Source organism: Nycticebus coucang, chromosome 4, assembly GCF_027406575.1.
Source record: "Nycticebus coucang isolate mNycCou1 chromosome 4, mNycCou1.pri, whole genome shotgun sequence".
Classification (NCBI taxonomy): Eukaryota; Metazoa; Chordata; class Mammalia; order Primates; family Lorisidae; genus Nycticebus; species Nycticebus coucang.
In genome coordinates, this window is record NC_069783.1 from 96,965,169 (window position 1) to 96,981,221 (window position 16,053).

The window sequence follows — 16,053 nt, forward strand, 5'->3', positions numbered from 1 at the left end:
GAGCACCCAGAGAAGGCATTTCTTTACAAAAGTCCAATCAGAGCAAATAATTAAGTGTAGTTCAAGAGTTACCTGCAGCCTTGGTTATTCAAAACAAGTGAGAGAGCTGGGGGAGGAGAGAAGGAACAGGTGCTGGGCAGGTCGCTCCTTGCTGGGATCTGACAGAGAGGGAAGGATTCCCTTCTTCAATAGCAGGACTCCAATGATACATAAAGTGACTAGAGTGACTGTAGTGTCCTTTTAAATTTTCACCCACAAGACAAAACCAGTATGCAATGAAGCGAGGAAATGGCTTTAAATGAAGAGATATCATTTTCCCTTCATAAATTTCTCTTCAATTCCTGATCGGATGCAAGTGCTACTTTCTGGAGTCCTGGACTTTTAACAAGTCTGTTGAATGACTGCAATTGAGCCAGAAGCCAGGTTGCCAGAACACAAAAGATTTAAAGAAGATTAGACAACATCTACATGCAAAACTCAATGACAGGCTCCGAGTCTTCTTGGAACAACCCAGGGACTATACATGCATTACCTTTGACCCAGGTGGCTGCAGCTGCTCATCACTTCAAATGTGTGGCAGACATCGGTACACAGCTAGGTAAGAGAAGCGGACAAGTATGGATTTGCAAATGTTTGTGACTTTCAGTCCTGGCAATTGGTTGTTATTGCTGGTGGCCCTTGAGTGCTCTGAAGCATCTTCTGACTCGAACAAGCCTGCAAATCCCACTGCCCAGCATGCACCTAATGCTCGCTTCGCTGCAGCCAGCTCAGAGCCAGATGAGAGGATATCTGTTTTTGAACTGGACTATGATTATGTGCAAATTCCTTATGAGGTCACCCTCTGGATACTTTTAGCATCTCTTGCAAAAATAGGTAAGTCCCCAGACACCTGGTTTGAAGAGTTGTTTTTCACAAGATAATCAATGTGAAAATGCCTTGCAGATGATGGGCTAAGAGGATTTTAATTGTTACTGCTATTAAATAAAAAATTATCCTCCCTGAAGTCAAGGGAAAGTCATAACTGCTTTCCTTTAACAAGCTATTTAATGCTTCAGGATTGTGCTTTGAAATTTAAGAGTATTCTTCTGGGTCCTGGGCTTTGGTTCCTTCTCATTTCAAGGTGACAACAGTGTGACATTATTAGGCATGTAAAAGTCTCAATGCATAAATGTATTCATGATCTATATGTAGACATAGGAGTGAGGCAGGTTGGAAATCTCAGAAACATCATAATGTTTCTTCTGTAAAAGATTCTTTCTTCTCTCTTGGCTGTGTAACTGTGGGCTTCATCAACAGCCCTCACTGTGAAGTCTTTAAAAGTGGCATATGCTCCTTGAAAATTTACAGAAAGCAAGGGGAAAGACAACCACAGGTAACTCTTATCACTCAGTGATGGTGTGGGGGGGCATATAGGATAATATCTGCCTGTAAAATATAAGTTTACACCTAAGCCAATCAGAGCCAGTGGGGCACCTCTTTTTTTCTTTGTGAAATAAAGTGAATTCAATTAATGGATTAAATTCCAATCAAGGGTTCTTTGTGCTCAAAACCAAAGTGATACTGTGTGACTATTTAATCCCTAACCACATCACCTTGTCCCTTTAAAACTAACTTATCTCAAAGTGGAAAATTGATACAATTATCTCCATTACTAAGCATAATGTCTCCTTTGCCTCATTTAAAAACTTCATGTTGTTTGGATACAAGGTTTCCTTACTGAGATAGAATCTGTGAAACATTTTGATGCACATATATACATTTTTTTCCTATGGGATAGGTGTAAAATATAGGTTGAGCCTTGAGGTCTAGCAGTTAACTTCTGCGGGCTCCATCTATTCGTCTTAACTCCATACCATGGGTGTTGGGGACAGTGATGTATTTATTAGATGGTCCTTTATAACTGCTATTTTTGAGCTAGTGAAGTGTGAAGATTGAATGGGAATTGTTCTTTGGAAAACTCTTGTGCCATTTGTTAAATTATTAAGTTATACAAAGTCTGACATCTTTAAATGTTCAAATAAAAATGAATTTCCAAATAAATAACACTCCCAGTTCAGAATGGGAGTGTTAAAAGGTCTAAAAACTTTCTCAAAACCACATGAACGCTGATTATGATTTGAGGTGATTTCACCTGGTACTGGAGTTTTCCTTTGTGAACAATTCTAGAAATTCTGTCCCCCCACCACTTCCCTGCACAACCCAATTCCTCTGCACAAGAGGATATTGATTTGGGAATCAGGAAACTAGATCGGTCACTGACTAGCTAGTTATTCTATCAGTAAACACCTAAATGTGGAAAGGGTACATTTTATCTTAGTTTTAGTTTTATATTAGTGTAAAACATGGCTTGTTCTTTAGAGGTGTTGCAAGTACCCAGACTCAGTACAGGGTGAAAAACACATAACAACACTATTGTTCATAGAAGTGTTGGTTTTTATGTTGATTTAATCCCCAGCATACTTCAGAAAAAGAAAATGACTTAGCTGGAATATGTTGATTCAAATATAATTTCATATTTACTAGTCTTCAAGAATTCAGATTATTTTTGTATTCCATGTGGAAATGAGGAGTGAGGGGGAGACAAAGCCATATTTAATTGAATATATACTACGTGTCAAGTGCTGGGCTGAGAGTTTGATCTATGATGGCTTATTTACCAGGGGTAAAATGATAATAATAATGATGATGATGGAGATAATTTATAAAACTTTGAAACTGTGGAATTCTTAGGGTTCTTTTTTAAAGATTTTATTATACAACCTGAATCAGAATATAATTACAATCATTGTCATTATTAGGATCCATTCTTTGATTTCTCATTCTGTCCAGACATATTTACTGAGCACCACGTAAGACATGGAAATGGCCCTGACCTCAAGGGAGTAGTCTAATGGGAAGACAGGTTAACTTGCTACTGTCTGTAGGCAGTCTGGCAGAAAAACATCCAAACTCCCCCCAGGCCTTTTTAAAATACCCAACTATGCATGTATATGATAAAAATATTATAGGACAAAAATAATGCAAAGTCATCTCCGACTTCGTGGTTTACATTTTATTTCAGTTTCATCTCTTGGAGCATCATCATAAAAGAATGCTCCCTGAATCATCAGGAGGAATGGAATTGTGGGGTCATGTTTGACTTTCAGGCCTTTCTTTTACTGTTTGTGTCTGTTCCAAGCACTGAAACTATAGAACCTCAAAGTGATTGACTCTATTGTCTATCATGCAAGAGAGAAGAGTTTTAAAATGTGAAATACACACAGCATTTCCTTTTGCAGTGCCCTACTTACGGGTATGTAGCCTCTTCCTGCTAAAGCCGGGCAGGGTGCAACTTGACTTAAGGCAGTTGAATGTCTGATCCATTTCAGGAAACTGGATTCCTGGAAGTGGGGCCAAACGAGGGGAGCCATACAATATGGGCTGTTCCACCTCCTTAACATATTAAGAAAAGTTACCTTTGGTTAAAATAAACACTAATGGGCCAGGTACGATGGCTCACCCCTATAATTCTAGCACTCTGGGATACCTAGAGTATCAGGAGTTGGAGATCAGCTTAAGCAAAAGCGAAACACTTTCTCAACTAAAAATAGAAAAACTGAGGCAAGAGGATTGCTTGAGCCCAAGATTTTGAGATTGCTGTGAGCTATGATGATGTTATGGCACTCTACCCAGGATGACAGATGACTCTGTCTTTAAAAAAAAATTAAAAATGAAAATAAAAGCTAATGGAAGGAGAAGAGGAAGGAGAGGGGAAGGAGGAAGATGAATAGGAGGAGGAGAAAATGAAGGAAAAGGAGGAAGAAAAGCGGAAAGGGAAGAAGGTGGGGTAGGAAAAGGAAGAACAGGGAAGAAGTCATTTTTAGAGAATGAAGAGCCAGCACTCTAGAAGGATCCTTTCCCTGGCCTTGAAGCCCATGAAATAGAAGTAGGGGTGGGGATCATACCCCATGATAATGAAACCTCATTATATTAACCTGCCTGCTTACAGTGAACGAGAAGTTCAAAGCTGTGGTCAGGGGAGCCTCATGACCTCTTTTGATGACCAAACCTAATAATTCCTAGGCAGACATTCACTGCTTCCTCATCGTGTATGGGAAGAAGGCCATCCACCACCTTCTTTAGTTTTAAATTCAAATTCCTCTGTTATTTGGCTCAAAATCATCTTCCAGCTCCTCTCCTGATACTTTTCCTGATTGAAAATTTGCTCCAGCCAAGTGGACCTGCTCAGTGCATGTCAGAAATCTCTGGCTGGGAGATTTCTGTCTCTCTTCTTTTGCTTTCAAAGTTTTGCTCTTCTAAAACATCCCCCATTCTGGTATCCAAATATGAGAGTGGCCAGCATTCTCCAATGACATGTTCAGCTTCTTCCCATGCAAAAGCTTCTCTGATGAATATACATATATATTTACTTTGTATTTTTATTTTTTTGAGATACTATGTCGCCCTCGGTAGAGTGCCATGGTGTCACAGCTCACAGCAACCTCAAACTCTTGGGCTCAAGCAATTCTCTTGCCTCAGCCTCCCAAGAATCTGGGACTACAGGTGCCCACTACAACACCCGGCTATTTTTTGCTGCAGTTGTCATTATTGTTTTAGCTGGCCTGGGCCGGGTTCAAACCCACCACCCGTGGTGTATGTGACTGGTACTGTATCCACTGTGGTACAGGTACCAAGCCTCTGATGAATATTTAACCTTTTTATTCATTCGTTTATACACATAAATCTGATTTCAGCAAATAAATCAGTGGTTTTGCACAAGATACTTTGCTAAGCCCTTGGGGAGATATGGGGATATAAACTCCTCTGAGTTTGGGGAGTTCACAGATTCGTAGGTCATACTTAAAAGTGGTAAGCAAGGATCATTGTTATTAGATAGGTACAGATAAAATGCTTTGATAATTCAGAGGGAAATATATTATGAAATCAGGAGGATGCTGGGAAAAGTTTATCCTCAAAGTTTGAGCAGGACCTAAAGGGACCAAAGAAAAGTACAAGCCAAGCCATGGTAACAGAGCAAGGAGACCAGACAGGGGACCTCCAGAGGGACAAGGCCCTTGGCTGGCTATAGTATAAGATGTGTATAAAGGTAGTGCAGGGTTTCCGGGAGCCAAATGGGGAGAGAACAGCATGGTGTGTGACCTGCTGAGCTCTAACCTCTTAACACATTTGTTGGGATGTTCAATGCGCACTTCATTATATACTTACATGCCATATTGTTTTCATCTTATTTGTTCAGTTCTTGTTTCTAAAACTCCATCCACAGTGGGAATCGCAGTACCTACTTCTCACAGTCCTTAACAGTGTGTGGGTCTTTGCACAGGGACACTCAACCAATGTCCTTGGTTCACAATCTATGAAGTGTTCTGTGTGCCTTCTGAGTCTTAGGAGAGGGGAAGAGAGAGTCAGAGACTTGAGTTGTAAAAATCCCCTGATAGTGGAGGATGGGATAGCCCTGGGGCTTAGGGTGACATTGGAGATCAGAAGGACAATGTGATAATTAGGACAGAAAATGGGAAGACCCTACACAAAGGTGATGGCTGAAGAAGTGGAGAGGTGGGGATGGCCTTTAGTCACTGCCAGTGCTGAGTGAGGAAACAGAGCTGATTGCCTGATGGTGTGAAGGTGGTGGAGGAAAGTTTCTGAGAATGGACCTGGTGTCCCTCATCAGTGGCTGACCCAGTTGGCAGTGCCATGGGTTAATTAAGGGAGACGAAATAAAGGACTATCATTTTTGTGTGTTTGCTTGGTGAAGTGAGGAAAGGGACGAGGGAGGTTTGGAACAAGCTGAGGTTTGGATGCCTGGGACAGACCCCCGGGGGCGTCACGGCAGCGTGTGCAGTGCCCACGTGCAGAATTGCAGCCTCTGCTCTCCTTTTCCCTCAGGTGTCCTCTCAGTCCCCAGTACGCTGGGAAGGCAGGAAGGAAGGGGGGGATGGGGACAGCTGGCTGAGGATGGTGCTGTCACCTGCGCCGAGCCTGGCATGTTAAGTACTCGATCGCATGGACGGCCCCAGAGTCCAGCTCCTGCTGCATGTGGCTGCTGAGGCTCAGGGAAGCCAGCCAGTGTGCCCAGGTCCCTCCCGCGTGGCTTTTCAAGACCTCGAATACAGTCTGTCACTTGCAAACCTCTAATTGCGGCTCTCTGCTCCTCCCCAGGCTTCCACCTCTACCACAGGCTGCCGCACCTCATGCCTGAAAGCTGCCTGCTCATCCTGGTGGGGGTGCTGGTGGGCGCCATCATCTTCGGCACCGACCACAAGTCGCCTCCGGTCATGGACTCCAGCATCTACTTCCTGTACCTCCTGCCCCCCATCGTGCTGGAGGGCGGGTACTTCATGCCCACACGGCCCTTCTTCGAGAACCTGGGCTCCATCCTGTGGTGGGCCGGCCTGGGCGCCCTGGTCAATGCCTTCGGCATCGGCCTGTCCCTCTACCTCATCTGCCAGGTCAAGGCCTTCGGGCTGGGCGACGTCAACCTGCTGCAGAACCTGCTGTTCGGCAGCCTCATCTCGGCCGTGGACCCCGCGGCCGTGCTGGCCGTGTTCGAGAAAGCGCGAGTGAATGAGCAGCTCTACATGATCATCTTCGGGGAGGCCTTGCTCAACGACGGCATCAGTGTGGTGAGAGGCCGAGGGCGGCGGGCGGGCACCGGAGGCTGACCCCGGGGCCACTGCGGGGCAGGGAGAGGCTTCCGTCCTGGCGGGGTGTCCGGGGATGCGGGTCTTCCTGAAGATCGGCTCACTAGCGCCTCCTGCCTATCCCAAGCCTGCTAAATTCTTTTTTTGGTTTTTATGATTTTGTTTTTGGGAGAGAGTCTCACTTTGTTGCCCAGGGGTCAGCCTAGCTCGTAGCAATCTCAAGCTCCTGGGCTCAAGCCATCCTTCTACCTCAGCCTCCCAAGCAGCTGAGTTTATGGTGCCCACCACGACACCCAGCTAATTTTTCTGTTGTTAGTAGAGACGGGACTGGGGGTAGGGGGGCTGCGCCGGGTGGGAGAGGTCTCACTTTTGCTCAGGCGGGTCTGGAACTCCTGAGCTAGGAGGATCCTTCTGCCTCCTGTCCCAGCCTCCCAGAATGCCAGGATTACAGGCCGGAGCCACCGCCCCTGGCCTCAGAGGGCACATATAACTCTTGAGTTAAATTTAGCTTTTTACTTAGGGAGCAGAAACCATAGTGAATGGCTATTCTGAGTTTTCACATTAGCAAAGGTAGTAACTTGTGTTTTTATTTTCTTATATTCTTCAGACCTTACTCCATTCCTTTCATAAGCTTTTAAAAAAGTTGCATTAAATGACGTTAAAAAAAGTTAGGGTTCAGGGGAGAGAGGAAGGAAGATTTGCAAAAACGTGTTAGCTTATGTGTCTCTCAACTGCAGGACTCCTATGAAAAAGGTGAATGAGGGGTTCTTGCTTAGGCCTCCTTCTGAGAGGAGGCTGAGAAGGACCTAGGTTTGACCTTCTTAGGTTTTAAATACTTTTCTTAATTTAAAATTTATATCAGAGCACATTAATATTAGAATGCATTTTCAGTGTGAGTCAAACAGCACAAAACCATACAGGACTAAACACAAAATCTTCTATTTTCTCTCTTCTCCCCTCTGTGCAAGAGACAACTTTTACCAGTTCATCACCTCCCATCTTCATGGTTTGTGCTTAAAAATATATACACATAGATGTAGTTTTTTTTTTTTTTTTTTCATAAAGTGGGTGTATTACATGTATGGCTTAGATGTAACAAGTCTTGGAATTCTTTCTCTACCTTTTCAGCTGTCCCATGGTGTTTCATAGGTTGATAATCATTTATTTAACTATCTCCTGATGGGTTGTTTGTGATTTTTCACTCTTATAAACAATGTTACTGTGAATATCGGATATTCTTCTGCATGCCTCTCTTTTTGCATTTGTGAATATTTTTATAGGATATTATCTTTGAAGTGAAACGTCCGGGTTAAATTTTAAATATGTGGAGAGACTCTGACTCCAGAGTTACGGAGATGGCCAAACACATAACATCAGACACCAATAGATGAGATCAACAGCAGTTTATTATTCACATGTACTCGCAGCCCCGGGGAGGCAGGTTTAGTAGTAACAAGAGGGTGAGGTGTTCCCTGGTTCTCCCAGGAGGGTGTGATTGGCTTGTTTGAATAATGTTGTGGGTTGGCAGGAAATTGAAGTCTGCTACTCAGTGATAAGCAGAACTGTGGCTGGTCCCCTTGACAAGGAGATTTGTTTGGCTGGGGACCTTACCCACCGGCCTTTTTAGGGAGGAGAACTTATGGCTAGGCCATTTGAAGTCTTCCTAATTTTCCCAATGTCGAGGCAGCACATAACACTGAGCCTTAATTTGGGGCATTACACCACAGTTTCCTAAGATTTTCTGCAATGTCTTTATTAGCTTACACTTCCATAGACAGTACATTAAATGTGTATTTTCTTTTATCTTTGACAAGAAAGGGCATTGTTTTCTTAATGTTTTCCACACTAATGAGCAAAAATATATTACTAATGTTTGTCTTAATTTGCCTGATAATATTCAGTAACTTTTCAACCATTGTGGATCATTCCTGTTTCTCATGCTGTAAATTGAAAGTCTATATCCTTTCAAGGTTGACAGGCTTAAAAAAATACAGGACAGGGACGGTGCCTGTGGCTGAAGGAGTAGGCTGCTGACCCCATATGCTGGGGGTGTGGGTTCAAACCCAGCCCCGGCCAAAAGCTGCAAATAAAATAATAAATAATAAATAAATACAGGACAGTGAATTAAATTCAGATTTCAGATAAACAATAAATACTTTATTTATTTATTTTTTTTGCAGTTTTGGCCGAGGCTGGGTTTGAACTAGCTAACTCCGGCATATGGGGCCAGTGCCCTACTCCTTTGAGTCACAGGTGCTGCCCAACAATAAATACTTTTTTAGAATATGTATGTTCTGATTATTGTACGTAAATATTGTATCTTGCCTATTTTTCTTTGGGGCTACTGGCTTTTAAAAACTGATTTGTAGGAACTCAATAAATTATCTTAATGTTAAACTTTTTAATGTTACATTAAAGCCAACTGTTTTTTTCTGTTTTATCACTTAATTTCTTTTAGATGATGGTATCTTTTATCCTATAGAAGTTTTGGACTTTCATGTTGTGAAATCTACTAATGTACTCTTTTATCGTTCTTGGGATTAATATTTTACTTCCAGAGATTTTGTCTAACCAAAGGATATGCAAATACTCTGGTTTTTTTTTTTTTTATATATTTTTCTCCCTTTACAATTAACTGTTTAATTCACATGGCATGCAGTATTTTTATTGTGAAAACTTTATGGAAAAATAGTCCAGAGAGGAAAAGTCTCTTTTGGAAAATAATCCAAGTTATCTAAGCAGATTTATCAAGTGAAGGAGACCTATACATGAAGCTAGAAGTCAATTTATGTATTCATAATTAGAATCTCGAACTGTTGAGTCAAGAGACTGGAGTCATCAGGCCTGTATAGGCTATGCTGGTCAAACCTCACAAACAGCCATGTAGTCAGAGAGCTGCCAGCGGAGCTTGGGCTGCAGACTGCCCGTAGGATTCAGACACTTCACTTCTTAAAGGGTAGACCTCAGGCCATATGCCCCATATTCACACTAAGGGTTTGGTGAGTCTTCGGGGTGTTTAAATCCACCCTATACCCACCGACTCAGACTGTCTTGGGGAAGAACCTGGAATTTTGTATTTTTAACACTTGAGGTGATTGTTGAAGTTTGAGGACTGCTTATCTGTTGTCTTGAGTTTGAGAGAAGCTGAGGTGTCTTGCTCTAAACTAATGCTGAGCCTAGAACATCTCTTCCCACACTGGGCTCCATTAGCCCCTGAGGGTCCCTTTTCCCCACGCATTCTTTCTTTTGACACTTTTATATTTCCTGCTTCATTACAATTGAGTAAGTTTTACAAAGGTATAAGTTTGTTACAATGGAGGCCTTGTCTGGGAATCCATTTGGAGCCACTACATGTTCACTTCCTTGTTTACCTCCCAGAGATAACCTTATTTCGTTCATATCCAAGTTTTTTTAGGCTTTTGTGCTTACTCTTACCCCTGCTACTGAGAATGCCCTTGACAGCCTTCATCTGTGATAACATCAGGGCCACCTCTTGACCATCCATTTTGAGGCAATTATTTGATTTCTGCTTCATAAATTATTAGAGAGGTTATGAAATACATTTCTAAATACCACCTGTTTAATTTTCCTAGTACACACTATTTCTTCATCAGGAACTCTATGATACGATCTACAAAAAAAAAAAAAAAAAAATCACGTCAAGAAAAAAACTCCATTAATTACCAATGAAAGCATTTGACTTTGCTGCCGCTGTGGCACTGCTGGGCAGCCTGACTTCACCCTGAGTTATCTAAATTTCACATCTTACCCACTCTTGGCTTCGTTTCTGGTTGGGGTTCATTTGCTAGCAACATATGTTTGACTTCCCAAAAAACTGATTGCTTCTAGGGTGACATTTTAAAGAATGAGCATTTCAGAATAAAATTATAATTTTCAAGTGACCAGAGTATCTGCTGAGGGCGCTGCCATGACCTCTGCTGGGCAGAACTACTGTGACGTTGGCTCCGGTGGTGTTGCCCACACGTCACTCCCGGGTCACCCTGTGGTTACCCACAGCACAGTGAGTATTAAGTGTGTGCTGGGTCCCTAAGTGAAACCAGAGCAGCTCCAGGGCTGGATTTAGAAGGTGGCTTGAAAGCAACGGGTAGTTCCTGCCCTCCAGTTGTATTTTGAGCTAAGGGCCTTGACTTTACCCTTTCATTGAGGAAGGAGCCATCTCAAGGGCAGCAGTCACAAGCATACCCTTTCTGCAGAAAGTCTGAGTCATCCAGAAGGTGGCCTGTGATTGCGGCTTATGTGTGACAACTCTACAGATCTTCATCTGCCAAAGAGCTGCCTTCTTATCAAAGAGAAGGAGCTGCCCCAGAACAGCTGAAATGAATCTTAGCCTCCAGGTCTCTTGTCTCACATAAGTGGAAAATCATGTTCCTTCCCATTAAATATTTTAGGTTAGGACTCTAGTCACTGAAATCTAACCTTAACAGGAAGCAAAGAGAGCAGAGACGAAATCCAAACAACTTCAAAATTATAACAAATACTGCATTGTGTCCTGGAATTTGCAAAACATGAGAGTAGATTTCTTAGCCCCTACACAGACACAAATGGAAAAATGGTCACAATGTGAGGAGATGGACATGTTAATTTGCTTGACCTCTGTATCACTTCACTCCATATCATATATGTATATAAAAATATCACCTTGTACAACTGAAATATATACAATTTTTTAACAATAAAGAATATTTGTAAGATTGAATAACCAGTATTTACACTCAGTTAGATCTCATGACCAAAATCACAGCAGAAAGACACGTGTGGCAGCTTTTCCAAGCCCATGTGGGTCACTTTTTATTTGGTAGTATTTTACTAAATCCTTTAATTTTACTAAGAGGCATGAATGAATACCCTTATTTCACAAATGAGTAAAATAAAGCAAAAGAGGACGCCCGACGTATGACAGAGGAGACAAGGAGGTTCACTTCAGCTTCCTTCCAACTGGTTTCTCTTTTTTTCTTACCTTTTGAATTTCCAACTCAAAGAGCTGGGAGGACAGGGCAGAGCCCAGGTGTTATAATGAGGAGCTGGGCTCAGGCCCAGGGAGGAAAGCCCGTGCTCTTTCTCCAAAATAGACCAGCGGGGGTGGCGCCTGTGGCTCAGTGAGTAGCGCGCTGGCCCCATATGCTGAGGGTGGCAGGTTCAAACCTGGCCCTGGCCAAACTGCAACAAAATAGAACAGCTGCTAGGTTGGTTGTAGCATGTGGCTCTGGGCAAGATTCATGCCTCCTTTGCTATAAAATGAGGATGCTGCCACCATCCTCAGCTTGCAGGGTGACTAGGACATTTATATCGAATGCTGGCTGAGATTTTTTTGTCAAAGCAGCTTGTGGACACTGTGCGGTGGGCAGCTCATTCTGCATAGGCAACTGATTTAGACTACGACCCTGCCTAACTGAAGGTAGGGAAGATTTTTCTGTATTCATGACCCTCCCTGGTTTTCCTGGATGGATCTACTTGCTGAACAAGCAACAAAGTGAGGCCACCAAGGTTTCTATCTCCCATTCTGTACCATCTCCCAGCTTCCTCTACCTCATCTGAGAGACTAAAGGGCTCAACGGACAGGAGCTGAGGAAAGGAACCCAGGCAGCCTGGTTCCAGGGCGCCTCTGCCCTCCACGGGCCATCCTCCACGCTGCCCCTTCCTACCTCTCCCTCTCTGCCCTGGAGTGGTTTTCCTCTTGCTTTCCTTCCCTCCCCCAGTGTTATCTTCAGATGGCATCTTGCTGCCTCGGAGTCCCATCCTGCAGGAGCACAGTGCTGGAGGTGGGGGCAGAAGTTCTGTAGCCAGTCGGCTCCAGCTAGTGGGCTCGATGGGTGGTGCTTATGCAGTTTTCCTCAGTCAAGCCTCATGACAGCTTCATGAGGTGGGGGCAGTGCATGGTAATTAAGGGCAGAGACCCCCGGATGCAGACCCTCTGGGTTCTCATCTCTGCACTGGCCCTTCTTGGTCCTTTGGGGCTCTCAGGTGAGTTGCCAGATCACCATGTGCCCAAGTTTCTTCATTATAAACACACAGACTCTCAGAGAAGCCATTTATCTACTTATCGAACAGGAGTTAGTCTATGACGGTCAGAGTGAAAGGTCACCTCCGTGTTGCTGGGCCCAGCCAGCAATTCCCTTCAGCTGAAGCGATCCCCAGCGCCAGTTCTGGCAGAGACCCTTCACTCAGCTGTCCTGCCCTTCTGCCCTCTTGTCATCCCTTCTCATCCGACCCTCCCTGCATCAGCCTGTCCTCACTGACTGGCCGCCTGCTGTGTGTCCTGACTTCCCTCCCAGCCGTTCCCTCCTGGCACCTGCATCCTAGGACCCTGCATCTGGCCCTGAGCATCTGGTCCCTGAGTAAATGACTAATGCAGGAAGGGTGAACGCACGCGTGAGGAAGGGAGCGGTGGAGACCGGAAGAGTGCACAGGCGGGGGCTGGCCTGGGGCTGGCCTGCCTCTCTGGACAGCTGGTCTCTAATGGCCACAGCTTCCTTCGCTGCCCCCAAGAGTGAGCTCAGTAGGTTGTTTTCCCTCAGAAAAACTGTCAACGCCGAGCCTCAGAATTGCATTCTGAGCCTAAGCCCAGGAGTGTGATGAAACCAGGGGCAGGCTTGGGTGCAGAGGAGCGTCCCAGAGCCCCTGTCCCACCTCATGCTGCACCTGTCCTGTGCCCACACTGTCCTGGACTGAGGGTATGTGAAGGTGAACTGTGCATCTGGCCTGTTCGTTCCAGGGCAAATGTTCTTTCATGCTTTTTTCTGGCTTATATTTCCCTGCCTCGAAGAGCCCCTCACTCAAGTATGTCCTGTTTAAGAGTATCAAGAGATTGCAATAAATAACAAAGGATACGATCCAGGGGTCACTTTGAAAAAATAAAAGATACATCTAGATTCTAAAAACAAATAAAGTATCCTAAAAAAAAAAAAAAAAGAGTATGGACAGGAGGTCATATACTTCACTTGGGTCCTGCCCCCACTCCCTGTAAGCTGTGTGACTTCATGTCAGGCACATAATCCTTTTGTGTCTCAGTTTCCTGTCTGTTGCACAAAGGCCGGTTGTGGAAGGGTTGAAATGAATACACACACAAGGCATTCCTCCGAACAGCACTGCACAGAGTGCGCCCATCAGTGTTTGGTGTCATTCATGGAAGCCCTCTGCACAAGCGCTTCTGAGCACAGGGCTCTCCCCACCCCCTGGGTGAGGCCACCCTGTCCTGTCTGTCAGTCTGGACTTCACAGTCTCGAGTCTTCTGAGAGAAGAACACAAACATGAAGAGAATCTGGCGGTAGCTTTACTGTGCCATCTTTTTCTTTCCTTTCATTCTATCCAGATTCCAAGGACAAGAAGCCAGAGGAAGAAAGTGTACAAGCAGACAGTGTCCTCTGGCCAAGGGTGTACGGAGCTCAGAGTAGAGAGCAGATGTGGGTTTACAGGCTGGGTGGTCTTGAGTAAGGGACAAGGTGGTCTTGAGTAAGGGGCAAGTCCTTCAGTTTCCACAAATGGGAATGATCAATCCAACCTCAGAGGATGGCTGGGTGGAGGACATGAAATAGGACTCCTACATGCCTGGTTTGTGGCAGGTGATGAGCAAATGTCCCCTTGCCCTTCCCATGTGCCAGAGGCAGAGCCACACGAGAAAGGCCATCTGCTTGTTGTCTGTGGGCATGGACATGGGGACTCACCTATACCTCAGACAAACAGGGCCATGTCTTCTAGTTTGGTTGGTGTCAGGCACCAAGAGAGAGGATGTCCCCATATGCAAAGTCTTTGTAAGTGCCCTAATTTGTGAGGCATCTCCCCTTCCCCTGATGATGCCCACCTAGCCTAGGACCCAGGCATTTGTCTTCAGTCATGTGCTCTCAGCCAAATGTTCAGAGGTTGGAGGTTGGCCTGGTGATCTCCTCAGCCTGCAGCTGCCACTTGGGATGAAGCTTGGACCAGTGTGAGGAGGTAGAAGGAGCTGAGAAAATAAGGAGCAGCTCAGTGCAGGTCCCAGCAGACCAAAGTGTGTGTTGGCTGGGGCAGGGGTTCACCAAATCTGCCTCTTAACTTTCCACGCTGAATGATACCTTTACCTCCTGCACATTGGGGGGTCTAAGCCACAGACTCTCCCTTTAACCAGCAGCCTGAAAGTCCTGTCCCTTAGGCATAGGCTAGTCATTCAGCAGTACAGGCCCAGAGGGGCACTCAACTACTATTTCATTGACATTCTTCAAGTTTGATTCATAAACACTTGTTTGGTTCATTTTCTTCTGGCCAAAGAAACAAAATGTTTGAAGTTTAAATGGTACAAATGGGTTTTCAATCAGCCTACACTGTGAGCCACTTACGGGTGGTTAGAATTCTTTCCAGCTCACAGGTGAAAGGAAAAAGGACAAAGCACCCCTGGTTATCAAGTTGCCCTTTCTTTGCCAGGAGGTAGGGTTGAACAGCTATAAAAATGGATTTGGAAAAGAAACACTTAGGGAGAAAAGCAATCTCTCTTTTACTCTTCAAGGAATAATCGGAGTACAGAAAAGCAGGTGGGAGCAGTTTTTTCAACACCAGTGGTGTGAGGTTGAGTGCTAAGGATGCAAAAACAAACAAGTTTTGTTCTCTGCCTTTGATGAGCCACAAGCTGTGAACGTGTGATTTATTTCTTGTCATTTGTAAATTTTTCTTCTTAACCTACAACCACCACGGACCTGCCTATTCTTCCAGATTTTATTATAATACTTTCCAGCCACAGAGATTTCCTAGGAGGTTACTTAAAAAGCTAATGGAAATCCTTGGCCAGGGATGAACACATGGCCTAGAGCAGTGGTTCTCAACCTTTCTAATGCTGCAGCCCTTTAATACAGTTCCTGTGAGTCGCAACCCATAGTTTGAGAACCGCTGGCCTAGAGGGTTTCCTCGTCTTGCGGTTTTCAACAGATGCCCCACACCGGCGCCACCTGTCATGCATTCTCCAGGGTCTGTTGAACTGCTGTATGAAAACTGCTCCCTGTCACGTGAAAAACCATGAGTTGGTTCTTTGGGAGGTGATGGTTGATGGTCTTAATTTCCTCAAGGGTTGCATAAATGGATGACCAGTAAAACCTGTTGGGCTTGCTTAGAAGGATCAGAGTAGGGGAGGGCGCCACTGAGGCTGCCTCCAAGCAGTGTTAATCCACATGTTCTGCCCCTGCCCCCCAAACAGCTTCGGCTGTTATTGAGTGATAGACTGACACCTCTGGAGACAGCTGAGACATAAACTCCAACTCCTTTATTTTAAAGGTGAAGTTCAATCATGTTGTGTGGAGCCAAAGGTTCCCTGAGTCCTAATCATCATCCATCCATCCGTTCATTCTTTTATGTTTCAAAAAAATACTACTGAGCAACTATTTTCTGTTAGCCACTGCTCTATCTACCATGCCAGAGCAAGCTTCTTCTCATG

At 44.5% G+C, this 16,053-nt stretch overlaps 1 protein-coding gene across 1 annotated transcript in view; it reads left to right on the forward strand.

Annotated features, from left to right (window-relative positions):
• Positions 1-359: 359 nt before the first annotated feature.
• SLC9A4 (solute carrier family 9 member A4) overlaps positions 360-16,053 on the forward strand; it is a 62,959-nt gene continuing 47,265 nt past the window's right edge. Inside the window, exons 1-2 of the mRNA XM_053588660.1 lie at positions 360-873; positions 6,157-6,620. Coding sequence (XP_053444635.1) covers positions 618-873; positions 6,157-6,620 — 720 coding nt within the window. The 5' untranslated portion in view covers positions 360-617. The remainder of the gene's footprint in view (positions 874-6,156; positions 6,621-16,053) is intronic.